This window comes from Wyeomyia smithii, chromosome 3, assembly GCF_029784165.1.
Source record: "Wyeomyia smithii strain HCP4-BCI-WySm-NY-G18 chromosome 3, ASM2978416v1, whole genome shotgun sequence".
NCBI classification, from domain to species: domain Eukaryota; kingdom Metazoa; phylum Arthropoda; class Insecta; order Diptera; family Culicidae; genus Wyeomyia; species Wyeomyia smithii.
Window position 1 is genome coordinate 218,785,893 of NC_073696.1, and position 14,526 is coordinate 218,800,418.

At 38.7% G+C, this 14,526-nt stretch overlaps 2 protein-coding genes across 2 annotated transcripts; both read right to left on the reverse strand.

Moving 5' to 3' along the window:
* Positions 1-5,124: 5,124 nt before the first annotated feature.
* Positions 5,125-8,220, reverse strand: LOC129729064 (uncharacterized). Its single transcript, XM_055687546.1, has 2 exons — positions 7,320-8,220; positions 5,125-5,132 (listed from the first exon to the last, which is right to left on the reverse strand). The coding sequence occupies exons 1-2, from the start codon at positions 8,218-8,220 to the stop codon at positions 5,125-5,127; spliced, it is 909 nt and encodes a 302-aa protein (XP_055543521.1).
* A 1,667-nt stretch (positions 8,221-9,887) lies between these two features.
* Positions 9,888-12,791, reverse strand: LOC129729065 (uncharacterized). The gene has a single exon (XM_055687547.1). It carries the CDS (start codon positions 12,789-12,791, stop codon positions 9,888-9,890), a length of 2,904 nt encoding a protein of 967 aa, XP_055543522.1.
* Between the last annotated feature and the right edge of the window lie 1,735 nt (positions 12,792-14,526).

Consider the following 14,526-nt stretch of genomic DNA (forward strand, 5'->3'; position numbering starts at 1 on the left):
CCCCTGATTGGTCGTTATATGCTTGCTTCCCAAGCACGGTCGACAGAAACATATACCTTGCAAATGAAAACATGCTATTTGGCCTATATAAGAGCCTGTTTCAGCCGGAGCCGCTCATAACAGTTCTGAACAGCGACGTCAGCAGTCCTCCCTTAGCAGCAGCGGGAGCGAGCAGTGGGTACCATCGATAGCGGAAAGCGGCCACAACTGTGGCATGGCTGTGGATAGGCGTAGCAGTTCCAGCGGATCTCACCATCGATAGCAGCAGGGCCAGCAGATGCAGTTACAGTGGATACCAATGGCGGCCACAACTGTGGCATGGCTACGGATAGTGTTGCAGTTGCTCAGCAGTTAGGCCAGCGTATAGCGGCCACAACTGTGGCATGGCTATGCATAGCGTAGCATCAGACAGCGACAACGGCAGTCGTCCTTCCTCAGCAGTAGCACTAGCCCTGTGGTTGGTCACCACGTCTCAGGAGCAGCGCGGTTTTTCTCAGCGTGTGTCGCCAGACAGCCATTATTCCCCCCGTGTTGGGGCAGCATGATGATTGTCATCAGGAAATCCAGTTTCGGAAATCAAAATGCCTTTTTGAAGGCAAATAAACAAGTCATTGAAAGTTAATAATTTTTATCAACGCAAGCAAGCATTCTGTGTTGCATCCTTTAAATTTGTCGCACCAGTCTAATTTACTGAAAGTGAAATAGCTTCCACAGTGCATGTTGTCCGTGTATCTTAATTTCCCCAATGTTAGGGCAGCTCAAAGGTTGTAATTAGCAACCGATTTTGAACCGCAACATGCTTTTTTCAAGGCAAAAAAAAAATAATTGAAGGTTAATAATTTTCTGGCATCAACACAAGCAGACATTCTGTGCGGGATGCAATCAAATTCTGTTGTAGTTGTCTAATTTTTACTTTCACTTTATTTAGTAAACCCCCCACTGTAGGGGCAGCGCAAAGGCTGCGATCAGCATAACCGACATTCAGTGCGTCTTGAACTGTCCTACAGATCAGACGTTTTTTCGGTTGCTTGTGGACTGGTCTTTGACTGCCTATAGCTTCAAAGTTTGTGTTTTGTCAGTGTGTCTTTTAAAGACTACCTGAAAGTTATTTCCCATCAGTCTTTCTCAAGACTACCTACTTTTAAATTTAACATTTGTTTTAACTTTTTTCGTATCACCTGAAATGGCTGGACGGAAAAAGAAACCTCGCATCGCTGCGGGGAGGAAAAGAGAGGCATCTCTTTCTGACACATCGAGTGTCTGTAGTGACAATCCTTTTGATATTTTGCCTGAGCAAGAAGCTGGTGAAATGGAAGTTACCAATAATGAAACTATACAAAATATAAAATCTTTAAAAAAGGAGAAAGTTCCACCTATTGTGGTAACTATTTCTTCTGAATTTAATACATTCAAAAAGGAACTTTCAACGTGTGTTTCTGACGTTAAAGTTACCTATCCAATTGGCCGTAGAGGTGAATGCCGCTTATTAGCCGACTCAGTAAAGGGTCGTGATCGTCTTGTTCAGTATTTAACTGACAAGATGTACAAATTTTTTACATATGACACCAAGAACGCCAAGCCGTTCAAGGTTGTCTTGAAAGGTCTCACCAACGATCAAACCGTTGATGAGATCAAACTTACTTTAACAGAATTACTTGGCATAGCCCCTACCCAAGTAATTCTAATGAAACAAAAATCACGAGGCAGAACAGTCAGAGAACTGGAATTTCCCTTGTTAATTATTTAATTCGTTTTAACCGCAATGAGGTTAACAACTTAAAATTTTTTGAAAAAGCACATGCATTGTATAATGTGCGTGTAAAGTGGGAAATTTATAGGAAGTATGGCGGAGGTGAAAAGCATATCACCCAATGCCGTACTTGCCAACGTTATGGCCATGGTTCCAAATTCTGTAACATGGACCAAAAATGTCTTAATTGTGGAGACTCTTCTCACAAAAAGGACACATGTCCTGTGAAAGAGAGTAAAAATTTTCGCTGTGCGAATTGTAACGGCAACCATATGTCAAATTTTTATCAATGCCCAGTCCGTTTAGCAATTATTAAGGCAAGGCAAGGTAAACAGAATTCAATTTCTCAATTAAAACCAACTTCAAAACAAAATTCTCCAAGCGTACCAGTGACGCATAGTTTACCTACTCCTTTGCATACCCGTTTAACTTATGCACAGGTTACAGGTAGTTCGAACATTATACCGCCTAGTGTTGGTAGTTCGAAAATGACCGTTAATATGGGTAAGCAAAACACGCTAGAAAATAAATGTACACCTATTACTCCAGCTAATATTGCTGCCGAAAATATTTTTTCTAATGTCAACTGCCTTGGGCCTATTACGGCAGGTAAACTTTCTTTTTTGCAACAGGCAATGTTCGATCTTATGAACGCCATGTTGCAGGCAAAATCAATGTTTGAAGCCATTCAAATAGGCACAAATTTTACTATTAAAATTGTTTCTAATTTAAAATTTAGCAATGATTTTAAATAAAACAATTAAAATATTAAATTGGAATGCTTGCTCATTGAAGGCCAATGAGAATGAGCTTTTTAGTTTTTTAACAGTAAATAATGTGCATATTGCAATTATTACTGAAACATTTTTGAAACCTAACATTAAATTAAAATATGATCCCAATTACGTGGTTCATAGATATGATAGGATTCAGGGTTCCGGCGGTGGAGTTGCAATTGTTATTCATCACCGAATCAAACATCGTGCTCTTCCCCATCTTGAGACGAAAGTTATTGAAACTTTGGGAATTGAAGTTCAAACTGAACTTGGGATTTTATTTATTGCCGCAGCATATTTACCATTTCAATGCACACGCGAGCACAAAAATTATTTTAAAGGTGATTTACAAAAACTCACCAGAAATCGTTCGAAACTTTTCATAATCGGCGATTTTAACGCTAAACATCGTTCATGGAGTAATTCTCAAAGTAATTCCAATGGCAAAATTTTATTCAATGATTGTTCTTCAGGATACTATTCTATTTTGTCTCCGAATAGTCCTACATGCTTTTCTTCTGTAAGAAACCCTTCAACAATTGATTTGGTGCTAACAGATCAAAGTCATGTATGTAGTGATTTGATCACACATGCTGACTTTGATTCTGACCATCTTCCAATAACTTTTTCTTTATCACATGAATCAGTTTTAAACCCTATGAGCTCTGTTTTTAATTATAACAAGGCTAATTGGGAAAGATACAAAACTCATATTGAGAGAAATTTCAATAATGAGCTTGATTTGCAAAACGAAGTGAATATTGATTCCGCTTTGGAAGCATTAAAATGTGCAATTGTTGATGCCAGGAATTATTCTGTTCCAAAGGCTCAAGTGAAATTTGATTCATCAATAATTGACGAAAATCTTCAACTTCTAATTCGTTTGAAAAATGTCCGCAGACGTCAATATCAACGTTCTCGTGACCCTGTTTTTAAAACTATTTATAAAGATTTACAGAAAGAGATTAAACATAGATTTACTCTTCTGAGAAATCAAAATTTTGAGACTAAAGTTGAAAAATTGAAACCATATTCAAAACCATTTTGGAAGCTGTCGAAGATTCTTAAGAAACCTTCAAAGCCTATTCCAGTTTTAAAAGATGGTGAACGTTTTCTTGTATCCAATGAACAAAAGGCTCAAAGACTTGCTCAGCAGTTTAAGAGTGTTCATAACTCAAATTTGAATTTTGTGAGTCCAATTGAAAATGAAGTCACACGCCAATTTGATTTAATTTCTTCCCAGAATTTTTTACCTGCAGAAATAATTGAAACTAACTTGAATGAGATTAAATCAATTATTAAAATTTTCAAAAATATGAAAGCACCTGGTGACGATGGAATCTTTAATATACTAATCAAACATCTCCCTGAGAGCACAATTTTTAGTGAAAATTTTCAATTGCTGCTTCAAAATTGCATATTTTCCCAAATTATGGAAAAATGCAAAAATTACTCCAATTTTAAAACCGGATAAGAACCCAGCTGAAGTTTCAAGTTATCGACCAATCAGTTTGCTTTCTTCAATAAGTAAACTGTTTGAGAGAATTATTCTTAACAGAATGATGTCACACATCAACGAAAATTCAATTTTTGCAAATGAACAGTTTGGATTTCGCCATTGGCATTCCACAACTCATCAATTGCTCAGAGTTACTAATATGATACGAGCTAACAAATCTGAAGGTTATTCCACTGGAGCTGCTCTTTTAGACATAGAAAAAGCATTCGACAGTGTTTGGCATAAAGGTTTGATTGCGAAATTGCAAACTTTTAATTTTCCAATTTTCCTAATCAAAATTTTAAAAAATTATCTTACTGATCGAACTCTGCAGGTTGTCTATCAGAATTCCAAATCTGATAGATTTCCTGTCAGAGCAGGTGTACCTCAAGGTTCAGTCTTGGGTCCAGTCCTGTACAACATATTCACTTCAGATCTTCCTGATTTGCCTCCAGGATGCACAAAGTCATTGTTCTGCGATGACACAAGCATTTCCGTAAAAGGAAAAAGTCTTCGTGTCATATGCAGTCGATTGCAGAAAAGTTTAGATATTTTTTCTTCCTACTTGCAAAAGTGGAAAATCTCTCCCAATGCTTCTAAAACTCAAATGATAATTTTTCCACATAAGCCTAGGGTTTCTTTCCTCAAGCCAAACAATAATCACGTTGTCAAGATGAATGGGGTTATTTTAAGTTGGTCCGACAAGGTTAATTACTTGGGACTATTCAAAGAGCACATTGAGAGTATACAAGCCAAGTGTATCAAATATACGAGATGTTTATATCCTCTCATTAACAGGAATTCTAAACTTTGTTTAAAGAACAAACTTTTGATTTACAAACAAATTTTTAGACCAGCAATGCTTTATGCTGTACCGATCTGGTCAAGTTGCTGTTCAACAAGGAAGAAAACGCTCCAAAGGATTCTGTTATTCGCGTTACGCGGCCTCCCCGGGCGAAGGTACGGGTTAACAAGGCTTTGTCACCGAACGACAGTTAAATACGCGAGCGGAACCGATAATCAAGGCGGACAAGACTCCTGATAGCAACGACTACCTGGCCTTTCCCGTTTCCTGCTAGTTGCCTTACTACAGCGAAGGCCTATGCGTCTGGAAGGGGGAAATAGGTTACGTTCTAAAGGATTTTCTGTATACCAGTAAGGATCACTCTGGCCTGATTAAGTCTTCTAGCTAGTGTCCTCGCTAAAGTGGAGGTCTATGCTTCTTGAAGAGAAATCAAAGAGTAGTCACTTATTAATATAGGAAGGTTCGGTCCGTCCAGTGAAACGACCAAATTCAGACTAACCATAAACTTCTATTTTATTCAATCAAAATTTCCTTATATACTAAATTTACGCTTACAATTCAATATTTACAAATCAATGTATAATACAGTCTTTAAAGTACGGCAGCGCGAGCCACCTGCCTCAAAACGCTGACCCTACGTAATTACTATTTTGTTGCCAATCGTTCTACCTGTGAGTGCATGGCTACTACATGCTACCTGCGGGAGCATTCGATTGAAATTTGATCTTCTGTTTATTTACGTTTTGAGTTTATTGGCGCTGCTCGCGCGGGCTATGGAATTTAATTTTATCGCGGCAGTAACATTCCGGCCCCCGTAACTGTAAAGTTACGCCACCTTATCATCTGTCGTGATAAATATTATAATGCATCTTCATTTATTCTTATAATTGGTTTTGGCCATGGTTTATTTTTTCTGAGGTAGTGGATATTGCGATAAGTTAATTTGTTGTCTCCTGGTTTTCTGTTGTTGCAATATATAATATAGAACAGTAACAATTATAGCTAAAAGAATTGTTGTTAGAACAATGATAATTAAAGTTAGCAAATGATGATTGCTTATCGGTTGGATTTTGCCGCTTGATGTGGCTGTAATGTCATCGGTTATGTCTGTATATGCGGCTGTTTGTTTTTCATCTATTTCGTGTGGAATTTCATTTTTAACTTTGAAAAAAATCTTCCTACTTTTTGATTCTCTAGTATTGCTTGAGTATGTTACACTGTTTTTTGAACGAATTTCGCATTCGGGTTCCATATAAATTATTGCTGCGTAATGTGGTGGTGTTGTGGTTGTTTGACCACAATGTATAATTATTTCTCGTGGATTCTGGGCATAATATAATACTACATTAGGATCAGACAATGTTATAATTTCAAAGTAATCGATTTCAAGTTGTTTAATTTTACACATTTCTCGTGGTAGTTTATGCAGCATGGCAGCTACAATGCAATCTGGTTCCGTAAGGAAAGTATTTTGATGAGTCATATAATAACTTTCATTAAGTTTAGTTACATCTTTAGAAATATAAAAGTATTGTTCTTGGTGATTGATTGCTATAAATGAATTATTTATCGTTATGATGGATCTGTTGTAAACTATAGGGATTGGAATAATTCTGAATAGTTCGAATTTCTCTCTATTTATAATGATTGTTTTCATCATTATGTGAAGTGCATCTTTTTTCAAGGTGATTTCATAATGGCTTGCAAATAGTTCTTTTGGAACCATACAATCATGTGGGATTTTCTCTTCTATTTTGACAAGTATTTGTAGCCTCTCTGTTTCTGGAATAGGATTTCGTTGAACTAATTTATACTTATTTAAAGTGCTTTCGGTAATTTGTCGAACGAGCACTATGGTTTCCAATAACTTTTTTACTGCAATATCAGCTCTTTTTGAATTATATTGGTTTGTTAAATGATCTAACTCTCCCTGAATACTAAGAATTTTTTTGCTGAGTTGTGTTTTCAAAGTGTTTGTTTTTTCGTCTAATGTATTAATGAGATTAGATAACTGATGTAACTTTAGATTATCTTCATGACGTATTATTTGTAGTTGGTCTTCTAAATCGTCACCTCCGAATACTAAATCTTTCAAAAACCCAAACATGCCTTTGCTGCGTTTCATTCTTTTCATTTTTTCTTGAAACATTGTTTGTATTTCTTCGATGGCAACTACACATTGTTGCTCTACTGCTATTGCTGATTCGATAATGATGTCGTCTTTAATTATTCTTGATATTTTACTTAATGCATTTCCTAAATTTGTTTGCATGGCTTTAATGTGTCTCATATCTTCTAGAGGTTTAATGTTTGTTTCTATTTCTGAGGTCCATAGTCCCCTTTGTACAATACACGTTCCTTCATGGTGAAATATGAGACCGTCCTTGTTGATCGGTTGAATTCTTAGGGGTGTTGCTGGAGATATGATTGATAACAACGTGGTGCTGAGTAGAAGAGCCTTAACCCAACTGCATGGTTTGATCCGCTTACTTCGTTTTGGTGTAGTTCGGGGTGGATGTTTCTTTAGATGTTGGTCTCTTAGTTCCTTAATTTTGTCAATATCCAGTTTATTTCTTTTTCCCCAGTTAGAGAAATTTTCGTCCGCTAGTTTACGTTTCGTATTGATGACCTTGTCGTTGTTTGGGTTGGAGTCGTTGCTTTTGTTGTTGTTGATTACGTTGTCCTTGATGCTAACGTCGTTGTGTATGATCATGACGTGTTCCTCCGGCATGTTCTTTGATGTGAGATGTTGAGCGCCTTCTGGTTTCTCCTTCTGTGTAACGTCGAGAACCGCTATTTTCGTCGCTGCTCTTTTTATAATGCCCTTTTCCGTTTGTATGTCAGCCTTTCTGACTTGTCCATCTTTATCGGGGTATGTTTTTATTATACGCCCCTTCAACCATCTTCCAGCTGGTACGTTGTCGTCTGTGATGATGACGATATCGTTTTCTTCAAGTGGAATGATCTCCTCGGTCCATTTGTTTCTTTTTATTAATGTTGGGAGGTATTCTGTTTTCCAACGATCCCAAAAGAGTTGTCCGTAGTGTTGCGCTAGCTTCCATTGTTCTTTATTAAATCCATCTACTGTTGGTGCAATTGGGGATACATGTTCTCCTGCTCGTCCGATCAACATGTGAAACGGTGTTAGAACTTCATCGTCGAACGTTTCGAGCGGTATATGAGTAAGCGGTCTGGAATTTAGCAAAAACTCTGCCTGGATGAAGCCGGCTCTTAGTAGTTCTGGTGTAGGCCTTTTACAACTCTTAAACATATTTTTCAAGGAAGTCTTTATTATTTTTATTAAACGTTCCCATGCACCGCCGAAATGTGGTGCTGCGGGTGGGTTAAATGACCATTGTATTTCGAGTGCTGCCGATTGTCCTTTCTCCATCGTGGTGTTTATCTTATTCGCCCATGCTTGTAGCTCTTTTATTTCATTCCAGGCACCTATAAAGTTTGTGCCGTTATCGCTGTACATATGGGACACCTTTCCTCTTCTGTTTTGAAAGTTTTTGAAACATGTTAGGAAACTGTCGGTATCTAATTTTTCGGCCATTTCAATGTGTGCTGCTCGGCTCGACAAGCAGGTGAACAATACTCCCCAGCGCTCTATGGATCTATGGACTCTTACTTCGAATGGGCCGAAGTAATCCACACCTGTATGTGTGAACGCATGTAAATATGGTTTTGCTCTAAAGTCGGGTAGCGCCGCCATCAGTGGTGGATTAGGTTTCGTTCTCCAGATGATGCATTGTTGGCAGTGTGTTTTAACATTTTTCAGCACGGCGCGTACTGCTAGAATCCAATATTTGGTTTGAAGTGCCCCGATTACTGTTTCATCTCCGTGGTGAAGGTATTTTTCGTGGTATGATCTCACAAGGAGATGGGTAATGTGGTGTTTTTGAGGAAGGATTATTAACTGTCTGGCCGAGTTTTTCAATGCGGATAAGTTTTCTAACCGTCCTCTGCTACGCATGACGCCATTCTCGTCCAGCACTGGTCGCAGGCTTGATAAAGGACCTTGCTTGGTTAATTGTTTATTTTTTATTAGGTCCATCATTTCGACAGGAAATGCTTCCCATTGTGCCTTTTTGTAAAGCGTATTTTCGACGATGTCTCGATCATTTCTGTTTATAGCTTTTATGAAATGTTTCCTTTCTGCGATCCAATTGACAAATTTCTTTGGTATACATAGGTGTTGAACTAGTTTCCAGTAATTTGAGTAGCGGTTTTCTCGTATGAAATCATATTGCTGTATTTCTGTTGTTATATGTAGTGCTAATATATCCTTAGATTCTTCTGAGGTTTCTTCAATTGGTTTTTGCGTAGGCCAGTTGTTTTCCTGAAGATGCAGGAATCCAGGTCCATTTATCCAAATAGATTTTCTTTTCACTTCCTTCGTTGCTTCGTCAGCTGGGTTTTGCAGCGATGGGACCCAACGCCACTGTTGTACGGTTGTTGTATCTAAAATTTCTCCTATGCGGTGAGCCACGAAAGGCTTATATTTACGATGATCAGATCGAATCCATGCTAAGACTGTTTGCGAGTCAGACCAATATATTTTTTTTGATATTGTCGGACGTATTTCATTTACTATTGTTCCTGCTAGCCGGGAGCCTAGCACAGCTGCTTGCAACTCTAATCGTGGTATTGAAAGTGTTTTAATAGGTCCTACTCTCGATTTAGCTGCCACAAGGCTAACGGTATTTCCGCATTTTATGTAAATTACTGCGGCAAACGCATTTTCACTTGCATCTACGAAAGTGTGAAGTTCTAGAGGTACTCCGATTTTTATGTGAAGACTTCTTGGGATTTTTAGATTTCCCATCAGTTTTAACGTACTGATCCAATTTCGCCATCGGGGCAGAATGCGTGACGTGATTGTGTCGTCCCATTCCATCGATTCCTTATGTAATTCTTGGAGGATTATTTTTCCTTCTATAATTTTGTGCGATATTAATCCGAGCGGGTCATAGATACTCATCACGAATGATAGTACTTCTCTTTTTGTCGGTGTGTTTAACGTTTTTAATGCTTCTGCATTTAGTTTATCCAACCTTAGTTGGTAACTAAATAATCGTGTTGTGTATTCCAGTGTAGCCCTAGGACCCTTTCTACGTGAGACTCTTTGTCAGTTATATCTTTCTTGTTTGAATCCATTAACCGGTTTTCGGGGAGTGAGTGAAGTAACTCGCGTTTGTTTGATATGAAGTTTCTTATGAAGAAACCTCCCTTTTCGTGAATTGTTATAACATCGTTGACTGTCTGAACTGCTTCATCTTGGGTGTGGAAGCTGTCTAGGTAATCGTCGACGTAGTGTTGTTTTACTATAGCGGTTGCTGCGGCGGGATGAGTTTTTTCGAATTTTCTCGCGTTAAATTTTTTTACTATTTGAGCGCAGGCCGGTGAACAGGTGGCGCCAAATATCATGACCATCATGACGTATACTTCTGGTGGTTTTGATGTATCACAATCTCTCCATAAGAAGCGTAGTACGTGCTGATCTTCTGGACGAATTCTTACTTGATGAAACATTTCCTGGATGTCACCGCTTATCGCTATGTTTCCTTCTCTAAAACGTAGTAATATTCCGAAGATCGATGTTGTGGCGTCCGGCCCCGGTAAAAGGGTTGAGTTTAATGAGACACCCTTAACTTCTGCTTTGGCGTCAAACACTAATCTTGGTTTGTTCTTGTTTTGATTTATGACGATAAAGTGTGGTAGATAGTAAACTTTGTTTGTAGGTGTAAGTAATTCTGCTGGTGTTAATTTTCTGGCATATCCTTTCGCAACGTACTCTTTAAAGTTAAGTATGGCCCATTGCTTGAGTTTCTCATTTTTCGCAAGCATTTTCTCTGACAGAGTTAATCGTCTTAAGGCGTTTTGGTAAGTGTCAGGGAATTTGACATCGTCCTGTCTGAACAGCATTCCAATTTCATATCTATTCCCTAGATATTTCAGTGTGTCGTTGATTATTTCTTCAACTCTTTTGTCCTCCTTACCCTTTGGCAGACTTTCGACTGTTTTGACTCCAAAATCTTCTGTGCTGAGATACCGCATCATCATGTTTCGCATCTCGTCATTTTCCTGTATTTCCATGACATAGTCTTGTGCGATATTCAACTTGAGGTTACCAAAGAGAAACCATCCTAGTTTGGTTCTCATAGCCATAGGAGAATTCTCGTCTAACATTCTTCTGTCCATAGGCATTAGTAGATGCGCGTTGTCGAGACCAATTAGTATTGATGGTCGTGCTACCGTATAGCTTTCAATGGGTAAGTCTTTCAGATGATCGTATTGTTTTTTCATAGCATCCATGTCTAGAGATTGAATTGGTAGCTGGAGGTTGTCAATTGTTCTTACGCCCTTCAGGATAAATGGTTTCTTTGAAGGTCCGACGAGTGTAACTTGTACCTGCCTGTTGTTCGATTGCTTGGTGACGTTTTGCGTCCAGGTGAGTTTGAGAAGATTCGAGCGTCCCTTTAGGCCGAGATTATCAGCAATTTGTTCCTCGATCAAAGTTAGTGATGAGCCGGCGTCTAAGAAAGCAAACGTATTTACTTCCTTTCCCTTGTTTCTAAGTGTTATGGGAATAATTTGGAAATAAATATTATTTCTGAATGTTTGATGGTGATTTGTAGTTCCAGAGTTAGAAGATGAAGCGTTTTCTGTGGTTACAAGCTTTTCTACGATTTCTTCTTTCGGCGTCGTCATCATTTTGTTGGCCTTGTCTACGTTTTTCTTATTTCTCGGATGTAGCCATCTACTATGTTTTTCCTGGCATTTATCGATGTCACATGTTCTAGCACGTTCGCAATCTTTCATTAGATGGTTTGCTCCTAGACACCCAAAGCAAAGTCGTTTTTGTGTAACAATTTTTCTCCTTGCTTCCGTGTTCATTTTTTTGAATGTATCACATTCATAGACTTTGTGGTCCTTTTCGCAAAATGGACATTTGTTGTAGAACCTTTTCCGGTTATCTTGGTGAATGTTTACTCTTGACTTCCTTTCAGAGCTCTCGATCGAAGGGTTAACCATCCTCTGAATTTTGGCGAGTGGTTTTATCCATTCATTCAGTATTTTTAAATCTGGACAATGAATGTTTTCTTTGCTCAATTCTTCAGCCCACTTTATTTGAATATTATAGGGCAATTTCTTTACTATAGTATCGACCAAACGAGGGTCGTTCAGATATTGAGCACAATTGATTACATTTATTGTACTCACGAGATTATCCAGTGCATCTGCTATTTCTAATAATGCACTTTTATTCTCCTTACGAATTTTTATTAATTCGTGGAGAAGTTCGTTATAAATCGCTTCTGGTCGACCGTATGTTTCTTCTAGTCTTTCGATTATTTTCTTGACATTCTCCGGGTCGATCAGCAGTTGACTCACAGTTTTTGCGGCATTTCCACGCAGAACCTTCTGCAGCCGGTTTAAGTTTTCAAGATTAGTAAAAGCTCCTGCTTTTGTGGTTTCTTCGTATGTTTTCTTAAATTTTGGCCAATCTTTTGGCGCGCCATCAAACCTAGGCAAGTCAGCCAGAGCTTGCCTTTTCAGGTAGATTGTCCAATCTTCGTTTTGATTGGGTTGGGCCAGACTGATATCTGGAGTTGGTTCGGGTTTAACTTGGAGCTGCTTAACGAGAGCCTCCATAGTTTTCTGATGAATACGCAATATTTCTTCGGTTGTTGTCGTTCTTTCCGACGATGGTGTTCGTTTGCCTTTGGCTTGGGCTTCCAATTTCTTAAGTTTTTCTTCCATCTTTTGCTGATTTTCTGCAATCTCGTAGCATTTTTGGCATGTCCAGTAGTCCTCACTTCTCGGTGGGTCCTTCAGTCCCACACATGCCAAGTGGAACCAACGGTCACATTCGCAGCATTCCACAAGTACACCTTTCTCGTCGGATTCGATGCACATCCGACAGTGCCCATTCGGGTTATCCACAAACTTAACCATTTTGTTAATGTTAGGTTTTATTTCAAGTGTCCGTCACACTACCGATACCGCGCACGATCGAGTTAATAGAGTTTGAGTTCACTTGCTCCTCTCTGGAGCCACCATATGTTATTCGCGTTACGCGGCCTCCCCGGGCGAAGGTACGGGTTAACAAGGCTTTGTCACCGAACGACAGTTAAATACGCGAGCGGAACCGATAATCAAGGCGGACAAGACTCCTGATAGCAACGACTACCTGGCCTTTCCCGTTTCCTGCTAGTTGCCTTACTACAGCGAAGGCCTATGCGTCTGGAAGGGGGAAATAGGTTACGTTCTAAAGGATTTTCTGTATACCAGTAAGGATCACTCTGGCCTGATTAAGTCTTCTAGCTAGTGTCCTCGCTAAAGTGGAGGTCTATGCTTCTTGAAGAGAAATCAAAGAGTAATCACTTATTAATATAGGAAGGTTCGGTCCGTCCAGTGAAACGACCAAATTCAGACTAACCATAAACTTCTATTTTATTCAATCAAAATTTCCTTATATACTAAATTTACGCTTACAATTCAATATTTACAAATCAATGTATAATACAGTCTTTAAAGTACGGCAGCGCGAGCCACCTGCCTCAAAACGCTGACCCTACGTAATTACTATTTTGTTGCCAATCGTTCTACCTGTGAGTGCATGGCTACTACATGCTACCTGCGGGAGCATTCGATTGAAATTTGATCTTCTGTTTATTTACGTTTTGAGTTTATTGGCGCTGCTCGCGCGGGTTATGGAATTTAATTTTATCGCGGCAGTAACAGATTCAGAATAAAATTCTGAAAATGATTTTGAAGCGTCCTCCTTGGTTTGGTACACTCAAATTACATAGACTTACTGGCGTTGAACCATTAGAAGCTATGTCAAATAAAATTATTAACAATTTTCGACAAAAATCGTTGCAATCCTCAATTGCTACGATAAGCTCTCTTTATAGCCAATAAGTTAGCAATTAAGTTAGTTGTAAGTTTACTTCCCCTTTTCTGACAAGTAGGTTTAAATCCCTACGAATGATAAGTCCTAATTGCGAAAGCAAACAAATCCTAACAATTAAAATTACAAATTTCTAACAGTGTTGAGAAGTCACCATTTGTGATTGGACACACATACTCATTATTTACTAATATTTATCATAAATACTTAAGCTACTAACAAATCCCCCCATAAAAAAAAAAAGCATAACCGACATTGAATAATAAATTGCCCTGTTAGTACGCATTCACAAAAGCAGTTAGTCCGACTATGCAGAGCTAATATGAAGTCGATTCAATCAATCAGCATAAACAGAATTTCGTCGTCTCCCAGCTGCCAAGTTGCAACATGATGCAACACGCAACAGCGAGCAAACGAAATCGCTTGATGTTACAAACCGCAATAAGATACGGGTTAAAACCGTTGCGTGTGTAAGAGCACCATCGGTGTTTATTCGCTGGATACACTATCTACTGTCTACTGAACGCAATAATCTGCTTACATGCGACACGGGGACGGGAATATTTTCTTCAACGAAGCTGCGCAACACGACACAAAACATGTTATTTTGTTGCTTCAATGAGAGTGCTATCGGTCCGGCTCGACAAGAAATCATTTTTGTGCATCCGTGCTACGAAACTGAGGAAAAACTTTAGAAACTGAAAAAAGAGGTGGAGCTTATCAAATGATCGCTCTGAGCCGGAATGAAGTCACACATATTTTTCATGTTATGTCGAT

Bases quoted from the DNA above. Each gene is read 5' to 3' on its own strand.
- LOC129729064 (XM_055687546.1), bottom strand. From the start codon at position 8,220: ATGGAGAAAGGACAATCGGCAGCACTCGAAATACAATGGTCATTTAAC.
- LOC129729065 (XM_055687547.1), bottom strand. From the start codon at position 12,791: ATGGTTAAGTTTGTGGATAACCCGAATGGGCACTGTCGGATGTGCATC.